Source organism: Durio zibethinus, chromosome 21 (genome assembly GCF_047325235.1).
Source record: "Durio zibethinus cultivar Kanyao isolate XHJ-2024 chromosome 21, ASM4732523v1, whole genome shotgun sequence".
Classification (NCBI taxonomy): Eukaryota; Viridiplantae; Streptophyta; class Magnoliopsida; order Malvales; family Malvaceae; genus Durio; species Durio zibethinus.
In genome coordinates this window covers 12,157,478-12,176,038 of record NC_143182.1, presented here as the reverse complement: position 1 = coordinate 12,176,038, position 18,561 = coordinate 12,157,478, and the positions used below count along the sequence as shown (strand labels likewise).

General features: G+C 32.0%; 2 protein-coding genes and 1 pseudogene across 2 annotated transcripts; 1 reads left to right on the top strand and 2 right to left on the bottom strand.

The window, feature by feature from the left end:
- Window positions 1-7,336: 7,336 nt before the first annotated feature.
- On the bottom strand, window positions 7,337-9,294 carry LOC149512905 (uncharacterized; annotated as a pseudogene).
- Window positions 9,295-10,232: 938 nt separating this feature from the next.
- Window positions 10,233-11,766, top strand: LOC149512904 (uncharacterized). The gene is made up of 3 exons (XM_089751110.1): window positions 10,233-10,401; window positions 10,749-11,352; window positions 11,478-11,766. The coding sequence occupies exons 1-3, from the start codon at window positions 10,233-10,235 to the stop codon at window positions 11,764-11,766; spliced, it is 1,062 nt and encodes a 353-aa protein (XP_089607236.1).
- Window positions 11,767-15,993: 4,227 nt separating this feature from the next.
- On the bottom strand, window positions 15,994-17,724 carry LOC111306247 (anthocyanidin 3-O-glucosyltransferase 2-like). The gene has a single exon (XM_022904152.2). It carries the CDS (start codon window positions 17,461-17,463, stop codon window positions 16,024-16,026), a length of 1,440 nt encoding a protein of 479 aa, XP_022759887.2. The 5' UTR covers window positions 17,464-17,724; the 3' UTR covers window positions 15,994-16,023.
- Between the last annotated feature and the right edge of the window lie 837 nt (window positions 17,725-18,561).

The following is an 18,561-nucleotide window of genomic DNA, read 5'->3' as shown; positions in this document are numbered from 1 at the left end:
AGCATTCTTTTTGTTATTATAAAAGCTTTCAAATTCACAAGATCTTTGAATCACTTATGACTTCCAAAGTAAATATACTTTGAAAATTTTACTATATTATGGCTTGGGTAGAAAGAGTTTTCAGGTCTCTCAGTTAGGGGTGCATTTGGAGGAGCTTTCAAATTTAGAGATGCACCCTGCATGGTAACACGGTCCACAACACTCAAGTAAACTAGAATTTCATAAGCTGTCTATGCAATAGTTATAGACATATTTTTCCAAAGGAACTATTGTAATACCCCAGCCCAAATAACAATTGGGCTAGATTAATACTAAAGCTCATCAGTTTATTAAGACATTTTTTAGTAAATGAAAAAGGATTGAAGTATTAGATGGAAGAAAATCTAACTACCGTGAAATAGAAAGCAAATAGAGTTCTTCTTTCTCATCTTTCTTAGGGTTAGAGAATATGAAAAATCTAGTTGGAGATTCACAATTATAGGCTACAATCAAGTTAATCCCTTAAAAGTGAGTACATGCCCTCTTTTTATTTGAAAAGAAATATCAAGTTGATTGCTATTGTTTGGAGTTGAAGTTTTAAGAGCAAAACCAAGAAAAATCATGAAATCTTTCATTAATCTTCATGATCTATTTGGGTAAATTACTAGGCTTTGTTTATTTCATGTTCTTAAGATTTATTGATGATTATTGAATGAAATTTGAAGGCTGAAAGTAAGGATTTTAGTTTTTAAAGATTGAAGGAGAATTCTATTTTTGGCTAAGATGTCGTGATATGTAATAATGAATTAAAATAAAATTTTGTATTAATGGATAGATTATTGCTATGATTATTATATATCATTGGAAAGCATGTTGAATCTAGTTTGTAATGAAACAAACGAAAGTCAAATCCAAGTTTTCTATGAATAGTTGTCTAATTTTAACTGAAGGATATATAGGCTGTAAAACAGTAGCATCAGAGTTGAATTACGAAATTCTTCTTAATTTGTATACAAGGATTTATAGATTAAGCCATATATGTTTGGAAATCTTATTGAGTTTACTTTCCAATGAAACAACCGGAATTGAATTTGGAGTTTCCCGTGAATAAATATATAATTTTTATTAGAAGATATATAGGCTGTTTGGCAGCAGTATATGACATGGATTTCAAAAATTGTTATAATTAATCTACAAGGAATTACGAAGTGTGCCATATATGGTTAGAAAGCTTATCAAGTCTAGTTTTTAACACATTAAAGAGATCATAATTACGATTTGGGTATATTGAGATATGACTATTTTAATGAAAAGAGGTCAGGCTATCAGTATTAATTAGTTAAGTTAACCCTTGGTGTAACTTAGTTGATTTTTGTATAAATGGTCTCAAAAAGGGTTAATTAAATTCTGATATATTGAAATGATCTTGGATAGGCCATTAATTATTTTGGAGAAAAAACTAAGTTGTGGAATCGAATAGAGGTAAGAAGAATCTCACACACTTTGCTTGTTTTCAAATCTATGTATATATGTATGTTTAAAAATGAATGAATATTGTATTTCATTATTTTCGATCTATGAAAATAGGATCAAGCATATAATTATTTTGTGTTTCTCTATATAAATGATGGATCATGCTTATGAATGAAATGAGAAAATGATTTATGTTTAAAGAACGATTTTGTGATGGCTACGTTTTTACATCTCTGGGAAGTGGGATCATCGACACCAGAACTAGTCCTACGACCCTGGCTAACGGTTAATAGTAGTTAGTAAATACATGATCATATGACCATGGCTAACGGGTAATAGTATTTAGCATAAGGCCCTCGCTAGCGGGTTATAATAGTTAGCAATGATCATGATGATGAAATTATCGATACGATCAATGTCACGGGTTATAGCAGTGACCGTAGCTACTGATAAACCAATGATAATGATGATTTATGATGATGATGATTTACGATGATTTTTAATGGTAAATCCATAATTTGATTTGATTATGATATTTGAATGATAGCATATTTTGTAATAATTTATGAAGTGTCATATTTTGACATTGATTTATGAATTTATGAAATATTTGACAAAACAATGATCTTGAAATGTTTTGATATTATGATTTGATGAATGTTTTAAATAATCTATATGATGTGTAAAAAAATAATGCTTGATCCGGTAAGGTGTGTGTGAGCTTATACTTACTGAGCTATAGTTTGCTCATTCCCTTTTTACTTTTTCTTTCCAGATGACTAAGTGATAAGTTTGGTTAGTCTTGTGTGAAGTTAGAAGATGAAATGGGTAAGATTACTTAATCGTCAGAGAACTTGTTGGCCAATGAGATTTTAAGAGACAGTTTTATATTTCATATGGTTTGTATTTGGATACATAAAGATGTATCATTAGTTGAATTAAAGATATGAATTTTGCTTGGTAGATTATTTTATTGAAGAATTTTAGAATGATTAAGAAAGAAGATTTCGTATTACTTTGAGGTTTTCTTCAAAGTAATACGGTCGTGTTGCGTCTTGGTCTCGGGGCGTGACAAAAGTGGTATCAGAGCTTAAGTTACGATCTTTGAATGATTTTAAGGGGTAGATTATGATTTGTAGATTGTGTTGAGATTTTTTTTAAAAGCTTAAGTTATGTTTCTTAGAGATTTTCTAAGAGTTCAGGTTATGATCCTTAAACTCTATGAGATGTTAAGGAGCTTATAATATGATTTTAAAGATTTTTTAAGAACTATAATTATAATCTTTGGAGATTTTTAAGAAGTTAATTTATGATAAGTAGATTAACGGTGATTTTCAAAGAATATAGTTTATGATCCTTGGATTGAAAGAGATATTTATGAGTATAATTACAATCTATATATTATGTGAAAATTTTTAAGAATTAGATGATGACTTCTGAATAATGTGATAATTTTTTAAGGACATAACTTTGATCCATAGACTATAGCGATGAGTACAAGTAAATGATTCGATGAATTTTGGAGTAGTTGAAGTTTTAATGAATTTTGAAGGATCAATGATTCAATAGATTCTTTGTGTAATTATTTATGGGTTATAATGTTTGAGAATTTGTCTTGATGGATTTAGTCCAAAATGTGATAATTGTGGTAAATAGCTTTATATATGTAAAGAAGGATGTTCACTTGATTTGGTTATATATTTTTATTAAGAAAGTATTTAAAGTTTGATCATGCGAGTTGAATGTTTATTTAGTTAATTTAAAGTTTGATCATTAAATTCCTATTTGAGGTGTACTGATATTTTTAATGGCTAAAGTGATTAATTTGTGGTTATAGTTTTTAATTGAAGTATATTATTGGATTCCTTCGAATTTTATATTTATGGAGAACATGGCTTATTGTGGTATAGGGTTACGTACTTAGCAAGGAATTAAAATTGTGGTTATCTAGATGATTTAGTAAAGAAGTTGATTTTAAAGGAGTAATCAATTTACAAAAAAATATACATGTTTTGGTTAAGAATGATTGTTTGAAATCTTACAAGTGCAAATGATTGTTTGAATTTTACAAAGGCAAAATATTGGTTGAAATCTTATAAGTGATGATTTTGTGTGTACTTGGTGATGCTGAGCATCTATTCAATTTTAGAGAAGTTTGATAGAACTTCTGAAATAATGTGATGCATTTGGCTATTGTTCATAATTATACTTTTGGTCTAAATTCAAGTGTTTGGAGTTCTTATTGGTTCAAACTTTATAAAAGAAATTTTTTTTATGGATTATGATGCATAGTTTTTAACTTTGACGTGAAGATGATAGCAATATATTTGGTAAAAAGAGAATTTGAGACATTATGATATTTGTGGGGATTATGAAGAATCAATTGTTATATGATAATTGGTATATTAGAAAGAACAATATTCAAAATTGGAGACAACTTAGGTAACCAAAGATTTATGTTTGAATTATATGGTATAAATTTATGGATATGATCTATTGCATTCATGTCATATGTATTCTAGTGGTTAATTGATAGAAAATTTTATGTTGTCGGTAGAAAAGAAAAAAAAATTTAAAGTTCTATGTGATATCTTTTTGGTGACAAAATGATTTGTTGATATTGTTATTCAAGGTTGTTATGGTTATGAACACGTTGTGTAAAGCATATTACAAGGAATTTTGCGGACACATGCTTTTCTTGTTACAAAACAATGTTATGAAAGTTAATTTGTTTGAATTTTATTGGAAAGAAATATCAAAGTGAGCAGTGGAAGCTTGATTTGATTTTAAGTTCTAAATTGTTGTGCTATTATTAGTTGAGAAAGTGATAAATCTTTAATAAATAAGGACTAATGAATTTTGGACAAGAATATTTTGTGTTCCCTTCTTTTTTGAGGCTTTATTGTTGATTGACATTCTTTTAAGAAATGCTTATATCATGACTTAAAAAGAAATATTTTATAATGATAGTCATAAGATAAACATTCAATGATTCATTATTTTGAGGTTTTGTATGGAAGTAAATCTAAGTCTTAGACTTATTGGCATAAGGACAGAGAAGAAAAACTTTTATTTATTGAATTTATGGAACAAATGGATGATAAATTTTGGTTGATTAAGTAATAATTTAAAGTAAGCATGAGAATTATACCAGAATTTGGAGATATGATCTATTGCTTCAAGTGGTTAATCATTTGTACTCATTACTAGGATTATAAAGTAAGAAAGGTTAAGTTTGCATTGTAAAGACATTTGAAGTTCTTGGAAAAGTGAAAAAAAAAAGTTTAAAATAAAGAATATTGTCACCTTTGATGTTTAGTGTATATGATGAATCTATGTTAAGAGAATATCTTAGTAGACGCTATGTGATTGGATATGAGTATTTAGAAATTCAAGATGATATGAGTTTTCACATATTGAAATTTTTTTTTTCGAATGGTTGATTAGAAAGAACAAGTTTTGAGGCAAGATGATTATTTTTTTCAATGTTCAATGAAACAATCATACGGTAAGAGATATGATTTCAAAACTAGAGGAATGAGATGTGGATGTAAATAAGTTTCGAGGATGAAACTTCTTATAAGGAGGGGAGAATGTAATACTCCATCCCAAATAATAATTGGGCTAAATTAATACTAAAGCCTATCGGTTTATTAAGACATTATTTAGTAAATGAAAAAGGATTGAAATATTAGATGAAAGAAAACCTAACTATCGTAAAATAGAAAAGAAATAGAGTTCTTCTTCCTCATCTTTCTTAGGGTTAGAGAATATGAAAAATCAAGTTGGAGATTCACAATCAAAGGCTACAATCAAGTTAATCCCTTAAAGGTGAGTACATGCCCTCTTTTTATTTAAAAAGAAATATCAAGTTGATTGCTATTATTTGGAGTTGAAGTTTTGAGAGCAAAACCAAGAAAAATCATGAAATCTTTCATTAATCTTCATGATATATTTGGGTAAATTACTGGGCTTTGTTTATTTCATGTTCTTAAGATTTATTAATGATTATTGAATGGAATTTGAAGGCTAAAAGTAAGGATTTTAGTTTTTAAAGATTGAAGGAGAAATTCTATTTTTGGATGAGATGTTGTGATCTGTAATAATAAATTAAAATAGAATTTTGTATTAATGGATAGATTATTGCTATGATTATTATATATCATTTGAAAGCATGTTGAATCTAGTTTCTAATGAAATAAACGAAAGTCAAATCCGAGTTTTCTATGAAGAGTTGTCTAATTTTAACTTAAGGATATACAGGCTGTAAAATAGCAGCATCAGAATTGAATTACGAAATTCTTCTTAATTTGTATACAAGGATTTACAGATTAAGCTATATATATTTGGAAAGCTTATTTAGTCTACTTTCCAATGAAACAAGCGAAATTGAATTTGGAGTTTTCTGTGAATAAATATATAATTTTTATTAGAAGATATACAGGCTGTTTGGCAGTAGTATATGACGTGGATTTCAAAAATTGTTATAATTAATCTACAAGGAATTACGATGTGTGGTATATATGGTTAGAAAGCTTATCAAGTCTAGTTTCTAACGCATTAAAGAGATCATAATTCCGATTTGGATATATTGAGATATGACTGTTTTAATGAAAAGAGGTCAGGCTGCCAGTATTAATTAGTTAAGTTAACTCTTGGTGTAACTTAGTTGATTTTTGTATAAATAGTCTCAAAAAGGGTAGATTAAATTCTAATATGTTGAAATGATCTTGGATAGGCCATTAATTATTTTGGAGAAAAAACTAAGTGGTGGAATCGAATGGAGGTAAGAAGAATCTCACACATTTTGCTTGTTTTCAAATCTATGTATATATGTATGTTTATAAATGAATGAATATTGTATTTCATTATTTTCGATGTATGAAAATAAGATCAAACATATGATTATTTTGTGTTTCTTTATATAAATAATGGATCGTGCTTATGAATGAAATGAGAAAATGATTTATGTTTAAAGAACGATTTTGTGATGGCTACGTTTTTACATCTCTGGGAAGTGGGATCATCGACACAAGAACTAGTTATACGATCTTGGCTAACGGGTAATAATAGTTAGCATAAGGCCCTCGCTAGCGGGTTATAATAGTTAGCAATGATCATGATGATGAAATTATCGATACGGCCAATATCACGGATTATAGTAGTGACTGTAGCTAATGATAAACCAATGATAATGATGATTTATGATGATGATCATTTACGATGATTTTTAATGGTTGATCTATGATTTGGTTTGATTATGATATTTGAATGATAGCATATTTTGCAATGATTTATGAAGTGTCATATTTTGACATTGATTTATGAATTTATGAAATATTTGACAAAACGATGATCTTGAAATGTTTTGATATTATGATTTGATGAATGTTTTAAATGATTTATATGATGTGTAAGAAAACGATGTTTGATTTGGTAAGGTGTGTGTGAGCCTATACTTACTGAGCTATGGTTTGCTCATTCCCTTTTTAATTTTTCTTTATAGATGACTAAGTGATAAGTTTGGTTAGTCTTGTATGAAGTTAGAAGATGAAATGGGTAAGATTACTTAATCGTCAGAGAATATGTTGGCAAATAAGATTTTAAGAGGCAGTTTTGTATTTTATATAGTTTGTATTTAGATACGTAAAGATGTATCATCAGTTTGATTAAAGATATGAATTTTACTTAATAGATTGTTTTATTGAAGAATTTTAGAATGATTAAAAAAGAATGATTCATACTACTTTGAGGTTTTTTTCGAGGTAATACGGTCGTGTTGCGTCCTGGTCTCGGAGCGTGACCACTATAGTAAGGATATTGTCCATGTACCTCCGTAGATAAATTGTTAGTAGACCTTGGTGTGGTGAAGTTTCTCTGCGGTGTCTTTGAACATGATAATCTTGGAGGAGACTGTTCATAAGTAGGTAAAAATGAGCCATACCCACCGAATGTTCTTTACATTTTATAGAGGCAGAATTTGGTAACATTTGCTCCCAACATTGTCCCCATGGTCAAGCAAAGCAAAGCATTCTTATGGGAATTTACGACACTCTATTCCCAACCCTTTTCAACTGAACTACTCTGCTTAACCTACTTCTTTTTCTAGCCACTAGTTCTATTCCTTCCGAATATTGACTCCAAAGTATCATCCTTTGCAGAGTCAGAGGAAAATAACCTACCTCTTAATGCATTCTGATTACCTTCCACAGAAACATCACATGCCCTTGCAGTGGCTTCTATAGAGTCAGCAACATTCACTGAATTAGATATAGCTGTCTTCTAAAACTGCCAGTTAGAGGAATGCTACTATTTACAGCATCATCCTTCCGTGGACTATCCCCTATGGTCGATGCAAGCTTTTTTGGATAAAAGGTCTTTATGGGAGATGAAGAAACGGATTCAACTGGTGAACCCCTTGCTTCTTCAAAGTTTGCTCTGGCTTTACGAGAACCAAAAATCGTTGAAGAGCTATAAGTTGCTGCCATCAAAATTTGTCCAGTTCTAGAATCTTTTCTCGATGAATCAAGGCCATCCAAAGTTTTTTTTTTTAGATGAAGACTCTTCTTGAGTTTACTTGGTTGTTGGTTTCTACCAATACTTTTGACTTCTTCAATGCCACCAATAGAATCATCCATACTTTTCCTTTTTGATGTACCATCACCATCTTATCTATGGGGCTGCTTTCTTCAATCTTTGAAACTCGTGACTTCTTTTCATTCCTATATCTACTCTCACTACTTTCTTCTTTCATAAAAATATCATGCCCATTTTGACTGTGCTGCCTATCCTCTAATTTCTTTTTCTTCACAGAAGCCCTTTTATCACATATTCTCATGTCTAATAACCCACCATCTGATGAGGTCTCAGTTTGATCCACAAGTTTCTTTACACTAACTGCTGATTCTTCTTTCATACCATGCTTTACATCCCCAGAATTAGAGCACTCATTATAATTCGAAACAGTTCTTCCATTTGCTTGAGTTAGCAAGCCAATGCTTGAACTAAAACCCACCCTTCTGGGGTCCAAGTTAGAACTGTAATGCTTATCAGTAGTGTATATAACTTCTTTTTTGGTTTTCTTTGAACCTTCATATGCAAATAGACGAGACTCCGTCTTGTTTTTCTTTTTTTTTTTTGCTTGCTTGGTTACACCACCAATTGAATGTTTTTTTTTTCTGTTCGAAAGTGGATTTATTCTTGAGATTTGATTCAACAGGGAACTGGGTCATGTCACTTAAGCTCCTATTTTTCAAATATTCCTGCTGTAATTTTATTTTAGTGTTTGACATCTGTCTCAGGCCATTGCTACCAGCCTTCTGCACTTCCTTCAGGCCATGTTTCTTCTTCCCTCTAATATGTGAGACCTGAGAACTGAAACTAGAGTTGTTCTGATCAAGATGCTGAAGATGAGCAGAAGTAACTAATGATGTAGCTCCATTTGCATGATTTTGAGTTATTTTGATTTTCAGCAACTAGAACCTGGTATAATGCATTGAGAGCTTTTCTTGTCTCATCCTCACCAATGTCACTCCGGTTCATTCTAGGCAGCCAGTTAAGCATGCTACACAACCACTTCTCAGGGAGTTGTTTTGGTCTAGTATCAAAAGGCAAAAGTAGCCACTTGTGACAACGATCACACTGAACCCAATTTTCTTGTATAACTAAAGAAGCAGTTGCTTCTGGTGCTGGTGCTACTGTCTGAGAGGCAAGTATCTTATCATTGATGTGAGGAACCATACCTGGAGCATCCACTCCCAACAGCTGGTTATCAACTGCTCTACCACTAAATGTTTCCTTCAATTTATCCAAATAGCCACTCTGCTCTGTCTCAAAATTCATTGGACCAGAATTTTTTTTATTCTAAACATGCCTCATTGACAGCTCCATTTGGTCATGTTTTTGTCCGGATTTTGTTTCCAATGCATCTCTATGATTATCTCTGACCTTATTAATATCCTTTTGCAACTTATGAATCTTATTTTTTTTTTAGAAGAAAAACCCTAACTAGAACCAGTCGTATCTTTAGGTGTTGCACCCACATCGAGTCTCAAACTTTCTTTCATCGAATCAGCAATTAGTCCAGTATTTTTGATACCTTTGGACTTCTTTTTGCCCTCAAACAACGTCTTTTCCTTCTTGGAGGGAATATTTGTTTTATTCTGTACACGAAATGTAGCTATTTGCCTAACTTTTTTTTTTAATCTTCTTTAAGTGAAATATGAATTTTTCATAATTACTTTTAAATTATTAAAAAAATAAATTAAAAAAAATTAATGAAAAAAAATTTTAACTTTAAGGCATGAAGAACATTTTTTTAAAAGCAATTATATCTTTAGGATATAATAAAATCTCAAATTAGTTGTACTGAAAGATTTATTTATAATAAATAAATAAACATAAATTTTTATTCCGATGATTATGATTTTTTGTATAATTATGACCTTTATAAATAATAATTTATTTATATTCAAATAATTATAATCATTTGTTATATAATAATTATTTATGTTCAAACATAATTACTTAAAATATGAATAAAATTAATATAAAAATTAATTTTATTTATAAATAATTAAATCTTTCTATCTAATGATATGCACAATATTCTAAATTATCAACATATAAATCACTCTTATTCTTAAAGTGAAAAACCCGAGTATTACTAGCTATAAGCCTATCAGCCTTTGTAATGTGGTGTATAAAATTATAGCCAAAACATTGGCTAATAGGCTTAAAAAGTTTTGCTTTACTGTGTGAGTGAAAACCAAAGTGCCTTCATGCCTAGGCGATTGATCACTGATAATGCACTCATCGCATGTGAACGCCTCTACAAACTTAGGCATAAACGGTCAGGTAGAGAGGGTTTTGTAGCTATCAAACTTGATATGAGTAATGCGTATGATTCCGTGGAATGGATATTTCTTGATGCTATTATAAGGAAATTGGGTTTTCACAATTAGTGGGTGTCTCTAATAATGAAATGTGTTACTTAGGTCTCTTTCTCTATAATTGTGAATGGTGATATCGCAGACAGGTTTTATCCTGAGCGAAGCCTAAGGCAAGGCGACCCTCTATCACCATATTAATTTATTTCTGTTGTGTACCAAAGGATTTCTTGCAATGCTGACGAATTACCAAAGGGAAAGGCTGATTAATGGGGGTGTATGCCAGTAATAATGGGCCCAGAATCAACCACTTGTTTTTCACAGACGATAGCCTTCTATTTATTAAAGCTAATTAGGGCGAATGCGAACGAGTGAGGAACTTGTTACAGAGGTATGAATGTGGTTCAGGCCAACAAGTTAATCTCGAAAAGACCTTATTATTCTTCGGCAGCAATACTGGGGAGGCATGTAGGGAGGACGTAAAACAAAGGCTTACGATTCAAGTAACAAGCAGTCTAGAAAAATATTTGGGACTACCTACACTGGTGGGTAAGAACGAGAAGAGAGCTTTCAGAAATATCAAGAACAAGATTCGGTCAAAGATAGGTGTATGGAGTAATCGAATGCTATCATATGGGGGGAAGGAAATTTTCATCAAGGCAATTCTTCAAGCTATCCCATCATGTGCAGTGGGATGTTTTTTCTTCCCAAAAAGCGTATGCCAGGAGCTTAATAGTTTGATTAGTAATTATTGGTGGAGATCAAATAGGGAGGGGAAGAGATTGCATTGGTTGGAATGGAGGAAAATGTGCCGCAGCAAGGGTGTGGGAGGGATTGGGTTCAGAGAGTTTGAACTTTTTAATCGAGCCCTTCTGGCTAAACAGGCATGGAGACTGCAAATGAATAATGAGTCGTTGGCATACAAAGTCATAAGCGCAAAGTACTTTCCAAACAAGTCCTATTTGGAAGCTACAATTGGCCTCTGCCCGTCCTACATGTGGAAACGCATATGGTAAGTTTAAGAAGTGTTGAAAGCTGGTGTGGTTTGGAGGGTAGGAAATAGAGGAAGATTAAATTATGAGAAGATAGATGGTTACCTATAAATAGAACAGTAAGTTCAAGCATTGGAGTTCACAGTTTAGTGGACAGAGTTGAATTGGTGGCTGATTTGATTGATCATGGCACAGGAAGGTGGGATAAATATGTTATTCATAAAACCTTTTCTGGGAAAAAAACGGAGCTAATATGTGCTATCCCATTAAGCAGTGGCCAACATGAGGCCACTTTCACCTGGAGCCTAGAGAGAAATGGAACATTCACGGTTAGAAGTGCCTACCGTTTTCTATGTGCAGGAATGGGGGTGGTAGGAGACCAAAGGGAAGAACCATGCAGTGGAAAGGAAAAGATTTTCTGGAAAAAATTGTAGGGGACAAAAACCGCAAACAAAGTCTGGATCTTCGATTGGAAACTAAATAATGGTTTTCTACCAGTCTTCAACAACCTAAGAAGAAGACACAATGACGTTGACCCAGTATGCAGGAGATATGGGAAAGAGGATGAAACGGTTATCCATGCGATATGGGAGTGTGAGCAAGCTAAAGCAGTATAGGATTGTACCTTAATGCCAGATAAATGGAAAGCTGTGGACCAAGGAAATCAAAGAGGATGGCTGAAAAGAATAACGGGAAAGGATGATGTAGAGAGTTTGGAAATGGGATTGGTGGTTTGCTGGTCAATTTGGCATAGCAGGAATATGAAAGTCAAGTCTGGGAAAAATGTGCATCAGCAGAGGCGGCAGATTTTGTAAAAAACTACTTGGAGGAATACAAGCAAATGAATGCACAAGTAGAGGAACAAGGCCAGCTGGAAGATACTCGATGGCAACCCCCTCCCTATGGATTTGTTAAAATTAACTTTGATGGAAGTCTCAAACTGTAGAGAGCTGGAGGGGCTATTGGTGTGGTAATAAGGGACCATGCTGGTTACTGCTTTGGTGCCATTACAAAGAAGCGAGAGGATGTGCGGGATACCACAGTGGTAGAAGCTCTTACAACCTTCCAAGCTTTCAAACTAGCAATTGACAAGGGGTTTAATCAAGCAATCATTGAAGGGGATTGTTTACTAGTGATCAATAGTACAATGATAAGAAGAGGGACCTATCTCCTATAGGAAACCTGGTAGCAGATGCCCTGGAGATTAAAGCGAGTATGGAATCAGTGAAGGTGGTCCACGTACGGAGAAAGGCAAATGAAGCTGCGCATCTTTTAGCAAGAGGTGCTTTGAAACTGGAAATACCATGTGTTGGTTTGGGGAATGCCCACCGCGTATTCATGATGTAATCGCAGCTGAATGTATTGGTCTTTCTTGAATGAAAATTTATTCTTCTTTAAAAAAAAAATAAAAGGAAAGGAAAAAATTACTCATTTGGCACCATCAGCGGCTAGTCCAGTGTTATTAGAGAACACATCAATCATATGACTTGCCCAACACTGACCGAGCCTCTTGACTTGAATTGTGATAAAATTACATTAGAATTCTCACCCGATAGTTTTTATGTCTACATCCTTTCTAAGAAAACTTGAATGTAGGAAACGATTACTTTATATTAATATATATTTTTATTTGAATTATATCACATTATCATATTATTAAAATTAATAAATCATTTATTATATATTATATGTGATAATTAAACAGTTAATATTTTATTTCAATTGACTTATGATATAATACGTAAAAATTTATTTTCTTTTAATAATATAATTACATAAAATGATTTAAAGAAAATAAACACATATTACCATGAAATAATCATTTTATTTAATTTTTCCTATTGTTTCAACACTCTAGCTCATGACCTTTCATACATTAAAATAAGAATAGTAATAATAATTTATTATGTATAAAATAAAAAGTATATTTTTAATTCTTAAGTTAGGGATCCCATTCAAATTAACCTAAATATATTGAAAGATAAGCTAATTGTTTCTTCAAAATTTCGCAAAGTCACCAGCAAACTCTCTTTATCAATCCCAACCTCCTCAAATAATATAACCGAACCTTCGCTTTGTAGCTTTTACCACAAAGGCCTACATCATTCAGCAATCACTAAACTTTACCCAGTCACCTATACAATAATACAAGCAATGGTTTTTGGTTTTTCCCTTCGTTCCAGCCATGATCAACCTTAAACAAACTCATTCACGTAAGAACTCCGTGTACGCTTGCTGTCTCTTTTTTTCCTACTCCCATCCCTAGCACAAGTGGAGTGCACTTGTGAACCTGAAGATGAATATCGTAGTGAGCCTCTCTCTAGTGCTCAAATATAACATGTTTACCTGTGACCGATTTAAAAACTGTGGGAAATGTATATTTTAATTAAAATATATATAATGTTTTTAATGAATTTATCAATTTTATTAATAGAAAATATATTCAAAATAAGATTTTGAAAATAATTAATATTTTTTATATTTTTTAAATTTAAAAGAGTCTATAAATATCGTAATTATATATGTGAATCCGTCTCTACTGATTGCTATAAGGGCTATTCTTGTAACAAAGGATAGAATAGAACTAATTCTAAATGTAGGATACATGGAATAAGTTGGTATCAACATAATCTTGAATAAAATCCTCTCCATCAAACATTAAAGAAGTAATTCTCAACATTTAATGTTGATTCAATCTTAACCTATCAACTAAGTATTAACTCAAATTGCATATATATTGATTAGATTTTTTAAAATTATATGTTTTACAAAACTTAAGCTCGAATATCCTTTTAGATAAATTTACATAAAAGTTAAAAGGTTAAAAATAAATTAAAAATTAAAAAATATATTTATACAAAAGAATCTTGGAATGAAGACGGTAAATAAAAATTGATGTGTTAAAAATAGATAATTTTTTTTTTTTACAAATAAGATTATAATCTAAAAATAAAAAAATTGTAAATATTAAAATTTAAACTTAAAACTGTTAACTTTTAAAAATAATTATATGAATTAAATAAATTAAATTTTTATTTTAAAAAATATTTAACTTTAAGGGGGCATTTGATTCGTAAAATTTTAAATTCTTGAGAAATGTGTGAACCCTGATAAAGTATGGATTTCTGGTAAGAAATGATTCTTAATGGCATAAGATTGTTAGATTCTTATGTTTTGTTGGGGAAAAAAATTAAATTACTTAATCATGTATTTTAATTATAATGTTCTTTACCATATAACAAACATAACAATTTGTCAATAAAAATAATCAACAAATATTACGTTTTAAATCATAGAAACGTAGTATTCAAGTGTCCAATTATAAAAAAAATTATTAATCATCAATTATTATGTTGATTTCATGAAGTAATTGATTATACACATATTTTAAAAAATTATAATAAATAATTACTGCTTTTAACTTTAAAAAAAGCACCAATCGATTATTTTCAAAAAATTCCAATAAATAATTACTGTATTTAACTTAAAAAATGCATTATTTGAATATTTTAAATAACTTACAATAATCAATTATTGTGTTTATTTTCAAAAAAACATAATAACTAAAATTTTTATATGTTTTAAAAAAAATTATAATGTACAATTACTCCTTTTTGTTTCAAATAAACATAATAATTGATTATTTTAAAAATTACAAAAAACAATTACTATATTTAATTTTTTAAAATGCAGTATTTAATTATTTTAAATAAATTATAATAATCAATTATTGTATTTATTTTAAAAAAACGTAATAATTAAGCTTTTTACATATTTTAAAAAATTTATAATAAATAATTCTTATTTTTAACTTCATTAAAATGCAGTAATTGATTATACTTTGGAAATTTACATTTAAAATACATGTAAAAATGTTGTCATGTTCTCGCAGCACAAAGTTGGAAAAGTTGACACCGAGTCAACTTTAGGCTTACCGTGCTACCATTTTCAATGAAAATGGGCTGAAAAGAGGGATGAAAATAAAGATTCTTCTTTGCCAAGGAAAGCAATGACGGCGATGAGGATCTTGAAATGATTTCGTGATAATTACAAAGCAGAAACCTCTCCCACAAAGCATCAGAATCTGCAACTGATCTCAAGGCAGGGGAAACCAAGACTGATCGACATGCGTCTTGATACGAACTCAATCATATGTTAAAAAATTACATATTGGGTTTCTGTTAAAAATGCAATAAATAATAATTACCATTATATTTTAAAGCTTGCAAATGCAATATTTGAGTGATAAAATTAAAAAAAAATGCTACTCAAAATTATATTAATTTTTCAACAAACACAATATTTATGTTATTTGTTCTTAATATAATGTTTGTAAAAAAATTAAATTAAATTTTTTACATACATTGATTTTTAAAAAAATAAAATAATACAAATATATTTTTTATACAAGTCAATTTGAAACAAAAATAATTTTTTTCCAAATTTTAAAAAATCACAGAAAAATGAATTTTTAGATGCCATTAAAAATTTAAGCTTGTTCTAAAAATTAAATACCAATGAATTAAATATGAAAATCACATTTTCACAAATATAAATTTCAAAAAAATCTCAAATTTTCCTTAATCAAATTAATTCTAATTATTAAAACAACCTATTTCCCTTTTTTTTTTCCTCAAAAATAAAATAAGGTGAGACAATAATTAAAAACACAGTAATGTACATTAAAATTTTCATGGTATGTTGTACATGATATCGTCGATAAAACGACATAAGCTGGAATGAGAAGATCCACCCTCTACCACAGCTTTCCTACTCCTTTGGCTCATCTCTTTCACCCTCTTCCGAACATCACTATCCTGCTCCATCAACCACCTGATTCCTCTCTCTATCTTCTCCGCCTTGACAATTTCAGCCTCATCACTCCCAGAAGCCCCTTTCCTATAATCCATTTTGATCTCCACCGCTAATCCCAAATCCCTCACCAACGCAAACGCGTTTAGCTGCTGCTCCGCGTAAAGAGGCCACGTGGCGATCGGTACTCCGAACCATATACTCTCCAGCGTTGAATTCCAACCGCAGTGCGACACGAACCCTCCGGTCGCGGGGTGGCCCAAGATGGCCACTTGCGGGGCCCATCCAATGATCTTACCAATCCCAGCCGTCCGATCTACGAACCCTTTTGGCAACACCTCTGCCACGTTCTCGTAATCAGTCGGCCTTGCCATCATACCCTTTTCTGGGTCTGGGGGTTGGCGTAGGGACCATAAGAATCGCTGCCCACTCTGCTCCAGCGCGCGGGCGATCTCTTTCACCTGATCCCCATTGAAGCTCCCCATGCTCCCGAAGCAAAGGAACACCACCGACGAAGGAGGTTGTTCGTCGAGCCATTTCATGATTGTACTAGAATCCCGATGGACCCCACTTGCGCTCTCGAAATTCAATATTGGTCCCACTGGGTAGACGGGTGGAAGTCTACCGTCAGAAAGGGAGTCGACCGCATGAGATTCAAACTCCGAAAATGTATTTACCATTATACCCTTGACTTCTCTAATCCATCTGGCCAAGTCATGGCACAAAGTAAAAGTTTCAGGGCTGAACATCACAGTGGGAAAGAATTTAGTAGAAACCAAGTTGACATAGGAAGGTATGGCGAACTCAGTGTCCGAGTCTTTTAACTCCATGATGTTAACATTTTGCTCATCATAAAGAGCTTGCATAAAAAATTGGAAGCCAAGAAAAGCTGCACCCGACGTGTAAAACACATAGCTAGGAACGCCGAACTCGTTAGCCAAATCTACAAAAGGAGTAAAAAACATGTCGAGAACGAACCCGGCGAGTCGGGGCGAGTTGGAGGACTGAACTATGTTGTTGACGGCCTCTTTTACGAGAAGTCTATGTGTTTTAACTAAAGAACGCATTAACTTAGGGGGAGTAACGTCTTTGTCTGGTTCAGGTAGAGGGAGGCTAATGAATTTGATGTGGCTGGTTATATTGGCAGTAAGAGAGTCGACGTAGGCGTTGATTGTTGCGTCGTAGGATGGCTTGATGACGAGTACGGTGATGGAGAGGTTGGAATTGAGATTCACTAAAAGCTTAGTCGCTTCAACTGCAGATACCAAATGGCCCATTCCAGGCGTTGGGATGAACACCAGCTCTGCTTTCTTCATCATTCGAGCAGAAAAGAAGAGTGATCTCACAGGGCAACAGCGACGAAGAAGATGAAGATAGATAAATAAATGGTAGTCTTGGTTTTTGATTAGGCTGATGTGGTTTTCAAGGCTCAAAAAGGCTGGGGGTTTAGTGAGAAGTAAACGAGTGGACCATGGGGTGTGATGTCATTGCATTGCTGGGGTTTTGGACGTATTCAATACCCAATCTGCTCGTGTGTGCTAGAAACGGACAAGTCAGGCTTTACATGTCTGGCACTTTCAGAGTTCAGACAAACAAGTCCATGCTTATATTTCGTGAGTGCGAAAATTGTTTGGAAGTGGTTTAAAAATAAGATGGAATCATACCTGCGTAAACCTGTCCATGGCTGACAACGCTTCAAAATCTGCTTTGTGCAAGTGGGGATTGGATATTTCCATGTTGTCTTCAAGTTTGCATTCTGTATTACTTATTGCAAACTGTCAATTACTACAAAGAATTAAAGTGGGATAGGCCATATGCTGTGCTGCAACTCCAGATATAAACAAATCATGTAAGTATTTAGATGATAACACTACAAGAAAAACTTTCTAAAAATTGAAAAAAAGAACCCATGTTTTCAAAATGATGTCAACTTAAAATAACAAAATTTGAAACTCAGGCTTTGATTGCAAAAGTAAAAGTAGTTGTGGCACAACTGTCAAGTTATAGTCATTGAAGAAGCCTTTGGTTAAAAAATCATATTCTTCATGTGTATTGATGCATTTTTAACAGATTTATATACAGGAAAAAGCTTTTCATGAAGTATCTCCAGAAAACACTTCACAACAAATAAAATTTGGAAAACAAGAAACAGAACAAATTTTTTTTTGCACATTGCTTTCCCTAACATATGATTTGTACTCTAACCATTTTAACAACATGCTTCTAGATCTAGTGTATAAATGTTTCTGCTATGTACATTTGTTCAAAATACTGCATCATTCTAAACAACATGATGACAAGTGTACTACAAAAGAAAGAAAAGGCAATGTCTTTTAAGTTTAGACTAGTTTTATTTTGTGAAATAATGTACTATCTATGTAAGAGAACCCGCATAGCTATTATCTATCTTGTTCAAG

Excerpts from the sequence above, each read along its gene's own strand:
- LOC149512904 (XM_089751110.1), top strand. The coding sequence starts at position 10,233 with ATGCCTAGGCGATTGATCACTGATAATGCACTCATCGCATGTGAACGC. Across the intron at positions 10,402-10,748 it reads TGCTATTATAAGGAAATTGG|GCCAACAAGTTAATCTCGAA; the intron begins GTTTTCACAATT and ends AATGTGGTTCAG. Across the intron at positions 11,353-11,477 it reads TACATGTGGAAACGCATATG|TTTAGTGGACAGAGTTGAAT; the intron begins GTAAGTTTAAGA and ends TGGAGTTCACAG.
- LOC111306247 (XM_022904152.2), bottom strand. The coding sequence starts at position 17,463 with ATGATGAAGAAAGCAGAGCTGGTGTTCATCCCAACGCCTGGAATGGGC.